At 39.4% G+C, this 8,002-nt stretch overlaps 1 protein-coding gene across 1 annotated transcript in view; it reads right to left on the bottom strand.

The window, feature by feature from the left end:
• Positions 1-5,174: 5,174 nt before the first annotated feature.
• TAPT1 (transmembrane anterior posterior transformation 1) overlaps positions 5,175-8,002 on the bottom strand; it is a 39,406-nt gene continuing 36,578 nt past the window's right edge. The window contains exon 14 of the mRNA XM_080588781.1: positions 5,175-7,279. Within this exon, the coding sequence (XP_080444907.1) occupies positions 7,050-7,279 (230 nt within the window). The 3' untranslated portion in view covers positions 5,175-7,049. The remainder of the gene's footprint in view (positions 7,280-8,002) is intronic.

Below are 8,002 nucleotides of genomic sequence, written 5' to 3'. Positions count from 1 at the left end.
ACCGTCAGCTCAGAGACACAAGAGAAGCTTCTCCAAAACGTTTCTCTCTGGATATAACTGCGCCGATCACTTGTTACAGCATGAGGTCAAGTAGGAAACTTCTGTGCTGTGATAGAAAAGTGCGTTATTTACGGTTACACGGCGGGCTTTGACAAAGGCCTCAGTTTTTCTGTTCTGTTCTCTGTGTGCAATCTACATCTAGGAGGGCCTGCCAGAGTTTACTTCAGGCTACAGCCTTGGTGCCCATCAGTAGAGGAAACCATACCTGGCCAGATTGCTGAGCAGTGTGACAAAGGAGAGGAAATAGCTGCTCTTAAGTGTCCAAACCCAGGTCCTCCCCTTCTCCCCAGCTCAGTCAGTCAAGGATGAGACCGATCTGTGAACAAGCGGGTTTGTGCTCATTGCATACCCAAGTCTCGCTCTGTGAGAGCTTTTCATCTGTTATCAGAGAAAATGCCCTTCAGAGGAAGACTTTGCCAAGTGCCGAGCATGGACATTTCCAGAGGCGTGCTCTGAAGCCCAGCCTGGGGAACGAGAGCACTCAGTAACCAGTGTTACAGCTGAATTTTGTTCAAGCACCATGTGATTGATTTTAGTGAGCGAGGCTGACAGTCCATTGCTTTCAGAGGTGTAAAATAATGGCACAGCTTGTGAGTGTGCAATCACAATGAACAGACTTCACCCCACTTTGTCCCTACCACAAATAAACCCAAATGTGTATCTGGAACCATGCACGGACATGCGTGTTACTCCTACAGTTGTCCTTCAGGTATAAAGCTCAGCACTTGCAGAAGCTGTTTTCAAACATTTGTTTTCCAATGGTCAAAGTTATGCACAAGCCCAAGTTGTTTTTTTAAATTATAAATATGCTCCTTGTAGATCATCAGCAACCATATAAACGACACAAGCTTCAGAAGCCTCGGTCTGCATAGCGCTATCCCAAGGTGGGCAGAAGCAGAAAAATCACCAGCAATTTTATCTGTGAATAACATTAGCCTGAACAATTTCTCTTCAAGACACCAGGAAAGGCTTTCAAATGCTCCACAATATACTAAACAGATTTAAGAGGTTTCACATGGCTTTTAGGCCACAGCTCCACGTTAATTACGGAGTTCTGGTTTATAGTCTTTGCAGAATTGTATTTGAAGGTTACCAGGTGTCCTCATGCTTGCATTATCCAGAAGGGAATTCATAATGCTGATAATTTGATACTTATCTCACTGCTCACCACAGGCTACTGACTGCTGCTTGGAATTTTATGGCAAACGCAAAGCCAGCAATTGTGTTTAGAGGAAGAAAAGGTTTTTATAATTACTATAAAAACAAGACAACCAACATTTTTTTTAACAGTTTTAGAGCCTTTCCCTTCCACAATTAAATTCCTACAAGAATATTTCCTTCAACAAGACAAGATTTATCCAACCATCTTTTAAAAAACAACAAAAAAGCTACAGATTATGATGAACACCAGAATAACCAATGAAAAATTGACATATCCAAAATGACAGAAAGGAGAGCAGATTGAAGACCATGTTTATTTCCTTGGTCTTTAAACCATAAGGAGAACTTAGAAAGTGTAAGTACACTGTGAACTAAGTATGCTGTGCCTTGTCTCGTACTAACAGGGCTTGTTAGCAGGGCTTCTTACTCACAGGAACTGCTCACACCAGAGATAAAGCAGAGGTTACCTTGCTCCTTACAATTGTTATTTGAAACTGTGGAGCCTATTTTTTATTTTTTGGATTTGCAGTGTTGTTGGGGTATCAAGAGCTCAGCACAACCTACTGTCCTTAGGCACACTGGGACAAAAACCCACATTAAAATTCACATAGACCAATTTCAGTAATGTTTCATAAACTAGCCATATCACTTAAATAGCAATAAATAACCCAACATTTCAGACTAAAAGCTGAAACCTACTTCACATACTTTTTCTGATTATTATTTCCTATTTAAGACCCATGAAACAGAGTCATTTTCTGGAATTGATTTACCTGATATTGTTCCTAGAAAGAATCACTGATTAAGTATACTCCAGAGCTTTGCTGCTTGCTTTTAAGAAATGAATGCCTAACACGAAAACTGGCTAGAGAATTTATTCCTGCCTGTGTGGAGGCAATACAGCACGTGGTCACTAAATGGCAGAACAGGCACCACGAACCACTGCCACACAATTAGCTCTCTGTCCAATGTCACAGTCATCTTAAGTGACTAAAGACAACTCAAATTTTGTGATCAGCCTAATAGGTGGGTGCTCTGGTACTGTATCAAGGACATTGTCTGCTGATTTGAGACAGCGCCAAGCCTCAGTGCAAGATTCGTTTTCATTGCAGATATGCCTTGCAGGTGTGCAAAGTGCAGAGAGTGTTAACTGACCTGGAAACAAGGTCCCATAGCTTCGAGGTTAGCTATATATACAGGATACCTCAAGAACTGTTTCCAGAAGAGGAGTTTAGCAAAACTCCTGGTGCCTTGGTTACAGAAGGAAGTTGGCTGATGGCTACATTACTAACTTTGACAAAAACACCAAGTTCAAATCAACGCTGCAGGCAAGCCCTGGACTGACAGTCCTGACACCAGGACCGTACTTGCTGGCATCAATTCAAACACCCTCCTGCTCTGACTTTGCACACTGAGCTGAAGAACGTGCTGCCCAATGCTGCATTTCATTGCCCCACTTCTCAGTAAGAGACATCACTTCCCAAGACTTATTTCAACCTATTTTAATTACCTATTTTTAACTGTCAGCATCAAATAAGATCTAGTGATGCCTGAGCTACCTTGGTATTTATTTTCAAGCGGAGCAGAGGATATAAGCACCTGTCAGGACTGGACATCACAGAAAGGTACCCTTTAGGAAATCCAAAGTAGTCAACAGATGCGCTAACTCATCACTACTTCTGACTAACAAACTGAACATAGATGAGGGTCCAACATAAAATCTTTCTTCTCTGAACACCAAAAATTGCTCTATTAAAATACGCGTTTCTTGTAACATTGCTCTCATATCACCCATCTGAGATAATGTGATATAAAAACATGAAATTAATAAATGCACCATAATACGGTATTTGCCTATTAATACAAGGTTTGTTTAGCAAAGACAGCTTACAGATGTGCATCAGTCACCCTAAAAGATTAGAACCCCAGGCAGTGATACTGCAACCCAGATGTTTGTACTCACAAAACAAAACTCCTCTCCCTACCCTGGATGGGATGCACAACACCCTCCAGAGGTAGGCTGTAAGACAGAATTGCCTGCAATTAAGAGTGAAGCCTTGGCTCTGCTCGACACCTTTACTCCACTACAGAGTAGAAGAGGATGGAAGAAATCATCTACACAGCTTTAAATGGTAGCTGCGAAATATAGGTGGGAAGAGTATTTTGCAGTAAACACAGACTTTAATGCTGAATTAATTTCATTGCAAACATGTCAATGTTTTGGCAAAACAGAAATAATTTAAAAAGCTATGATCATTTTATATTTTTTTCTGTTATTAGAGCTGCAAGCTTGCTAAAGAGCATTCTTTAGCTCTTTGTTTAGTATTATATTATCTTTATTTAGTATTATACATTCACGATCCAAGGTCTTCTGTTGGCAGTGTTTTTTCTGTAGCACAGTAACAAATACTGAAGTCCTGAAAAATCCCCCAAAAACAAGTTAGGCTCAGTCTCAATTGTCACAACAGATAAAAGATACTGCTCTCTTAAAGAGAAAAAGACTTACAACAGTGATACATCAGGCGTTTTTTACAGCCTCTGAAGTCTAAGCACCTCATGCCACTACATGCAGGAACATTTTCTTGAGATAGGCACGGTCCCGTTGCACTGCTTTCAGTGTTTATGTTACAGTCCCTCTCACACAAAACTATTTGCTTCCTCGGGGTCAGTGAAAGTAGCACAGCCCAGATTCCTAAGATAAAGCAGTGAGCCTGAAGCTTTATGAGAACACATTGTTTAGCAGTTGTGAAGAGCCCTTCTGAACCACGATTACCCAACTCTGACACAGCTGTACAACTCCTAGCTTACTCACAACGGAGTAACCCAATTGGTAAGACCAAGCATTGCAATGTTTCAGAGTTTCACAGCTTGACTACATTTGCACTAAAATTAAGTTGCATTCAGTCTCGTTTACAGCAACCGAAGATTCAGAACTGTACCCCCCGAGCTCAGCTGAGCTGCAATAGCAGCCACAACCAAGCAAATACTGGCTTTATCTAGTGACCTGAAGAAGTACGGTGACTTATAAAAATTAACTTCTGAATAAATAAACAGAATATAGAAAGAATTGCACCACAAAAAAAAAGTTAAAAAGTTTTCAAACTCTCCCAATTAAGATGCGAGCATTTGTGAAAACAATATGCTTGTGACTGTAAAACTACTTCGCTTGAGGGGAAATTCTGCTTGGCTGTGGAACATCTGAAAGGCTTCAAAAGATTAATAAAGTAATCCTATGGAAAACTGTTGTTACTTAATGCCTCCATAATGAATAATCCTCATTATGAATATACACTGTATTCAGTGCGTGCTTTTGGAATTAATTTGGCAACTGTGACTTTTGTTGAAGTATCACTGCTCGCATCAGAACTGTCCAGACTTTAATTGTGGAGGAATTTATGAATTGGAGAACTCCATTTATTCACTGCTTAACCTCTGATGATCTTATTTCCCTGTTAAGACGGAGCTTTACAAGAACAGCTGAAGAAATCATGAAGTGTATCTACAGGCTAGAAACTTGGTCTTGGTGTTTTGCTTCCCCCACTCTCCCCAACAAGCCCCCTTCAGTTCTGAGAGGACCGGCCAGGGTCAGAGGTGAAGCTGCAGCCTTCCATTAAAAACGTTCAGCTAGATATTCAAGGGGTCCCTGTTAATCACAAGTGAGAACATGAGAACAATTAGAGCGCTTGGAGCAAGAGAAAACAATGAAATTTCATGCCCGGTTGGGCCCCCACCAGACCTTCAGAGTTAAACAGAAAACGTTGCATTTGCAATGCCCCCTACTCAAGTATTCCTTTGAGGTATTTTGATCCATAAGTGAACAAAATCAGTGTTAAGCTTACACAACAAATGGAGATGTAACTGCTGTAACTGCTTTGGATCCAGTTACCATAATTAAACTGTAAAAACAAGGCAACGAAGGCTCCCATAGTAACAAAGAAGTGTTGACACTGTACTTTTTTAAACAAATATTACAAAATTGAATTTTATTGAGTTTCACACAAGATGCACTTATAAAATTGATACAGAATGACATTCAACAGAAAAAAATGAAAGCAATTCCAAGCTTCCTTTAGCAACTGCTAAATAATTCAAAAATAAGATACACCAAATTGACAGATAATCTGAATTTCAATGTGTGAACATCTCCAATTAGTAGAAAATACATCAAATTTTAAAGAATTTCAGATGTTTCCCCAGCACAAATCCTCTTCCTTTACTCTCATCCCTGAACAGTAACCACAGATTTTGGCCATTACTCCAGCCCCCCTCACTGGGAGAGGAGAGGCCGACAGACTGCAGCAAGAAGTTCCCACCAGAGCAGACGACACCAACCCGTATGGCAAAGCTACCTCATTACCGAGTCTGCTCGGATACATCATAATTCTGTGCAGTTGGCTCCAATTGCTAAACTAGCACAGTCCTGCAAGTTTCAGGGATTAACACATACATTAAACTCACATTTTATATTCGTAAACCAAATGAACTCCAGCTTTCCCTCTCTGACAAACTGTGAAACAGCGAAAAGTAAATTTGTCATCATTTGTTCAGCACTGAAGCACTAGTATGATGCTTTTCCTTAGGAAGTGAAGCTGGTGCTTACTTAAATATCTGAAAGGCATTAGAAGTTAATGCTGTGTTTTAACAACAATATATAAAGAATTTATCATCAACTGAAGGGTCTCTTTTGAGGCCTCAGTTTTGATCTGAAATTTATTTCGTTCTCAGCTTCAGGATTCCAAACCATCTTTCATCAATTCTCCCCCAACTGCTGCTCACACCAGAGAGAAGATGCATTGTAATGCTTAAATGCACTTTATAGATATAGCGCATCTCCTTACGTTTGGCTAAAACCAATCAACTGAAATGGGTAATTCTGATTTGATTGTCAGTAAGAACTTTTACAGGCATGTTCTCTGGCAAGTTAATACACAGATGTCATTCTTGCCAGAGTGAAATCCCAAAATGCAGTGTATTATTCCTCTCTGTTACATTAACGCCATACGTACAGTTCCAACGCAACACTTCTGCTTGCTGCAATTCACACTGCCTTTCCTTGACATATAGCTGTACCCCTCTTACTTTTTCATACAACAAGAAAAAATCCTCAGCTTTATAAAATTATTTTATAAATAATCTGCCTTGCAGGACACACAGCTGAACACAATGAATGATATGTTTCTTATCTGCCCAGTTAGGCAGGACCTTCACTGTATTTTGTGATCTTTCCTTGGTGTTTGGTATTTAGATAAAATAGTATGCAGTAAATATTTCATTTAGAGGCAATTTTTTATTCTGATTAGTTCAGATACATCTTGAAAAGATTTTTCTGTTGACAAGAGTAACTATCCTGACTTGCTGTTTTATGTGTTTGTTGAAATAAGCACAAGTTTTGAGATCTCTTTGCAGATGTTTAATAAAACAAGATAACTCGAAAGGCAAGCTTCCTGTCATGTTGTCATATATATCCAGGAATATCCTTACACTGGAGGAACCTTCTTAAAAGTAGTATGTTCTGGAAGCGTGGTTTCATAATGCAGAACAGGATTATGCTTTTTTCCCAGTTTATTTTCCAGAAAAGTGATACTGCAGCTCTGCCACCAGGCTAGAGACTCACGATCCACCACATTTTCCAAGAGGCAAGTTAAAGAATGCTTACTTGACCTGACCAGATACCAAGCCAAGTTACTTGTAGAAAGAAATTAATATTTTTGCCATTAATAATTTAAGTTTTTAAATAAATATTTATGTGCCTTTTTGGCAACTGTCCATTCTGGTAGCATCTGCTGTCCCAACAGCTCAGTATCCTTAGCACATCGATTAAAAAGATCTTAGTCAATTCTGTTTCCACAAATAGTGAACCTGTCTATCTCCAACAAGTCTTTCTTTGAAGACCTGTGTTTCAATTCTGAACTGTCTTGGCTTATATCTTTTTCTTCTCCGTCAGGAGTTGTCAGAAATTGATCGGAATTGCTTGTTACAAGTAAAGATGGCGTATTGTCTTTCTGATGCACGGGTTGATTGGTAACTGACGTAGATCGATTTTCATCTGTGGAAATTCCTGTTGGAAGAGGAGACAGTTACAAAGGTAATCATGAATTTAACACAGACATCCTGATGCATTCTTAACATGTAGATTCTGCCAAAGCTGTCCTGAAAAAGTGCAATGCATCGAAGCAGCAGAAGCAACAGAAGAATGCTTTGTGGAAGCCAGGTAACATGAGTAACTACCAAGCCACCACCTCTTTAGTTTTAAGATACAACATCCTTTTTAGTCATTCTGCTTTTCTGATTTGGTCAAGGATAAAAAAAGAATTCTAAAGAACTTCAGAAGATAGTAAGAGCATAAGCAGTTGTTTTACTGAATCCTTTTGTGTTGTAACAAGTAGCCTGAAGTTGGACTCCGCATTCTTCTGCAGAGTCCATTTTTGTTGGCTTAGACAAGAAGATGTTTGACAGTCCCTGTGTGAGTCACACAAGTATTTTCTACTGAAATCAAAGGAATTTCTGTAAAGGAGTTAGATGTGCTTAATCCTCTACATATGTACAGCAAACCTCGTTTCTCTAGGGCTGGCTAATAAATGGCTCACGCAGTGCTACGCACTTTAATAGTACTGGATCCTCTTTCTTCAGAGAAACTGAACATTGGCTCCAAAAAGTTCCAATACTGAATGAGATATTAATGAGCAATATCGATGTATTGTTTCCACATTTTGTTAAAGCATTTTAAAAATACATTAAAATGCACAGGCAATTATCAAGGAAATCGAATTTTCTTATTTAC

This window comes from Anser brachyrhynchus (assembly GCF_964034855.1).
Source record: "Anser brachyrhynchus genome assembly, chromosome: 4".
Taxonomy (NCBI): Eukaryota; Metazoa; Chordata; class Aves; order Anseriformes; family Anatidae; genus Anser; species Anser brachyrhynchus.
The sequence above is the reverse complement of the archived record's forward strand: the minus strand, read 5'-3'. Positions and strand labels throughout refer to the sequence as shown.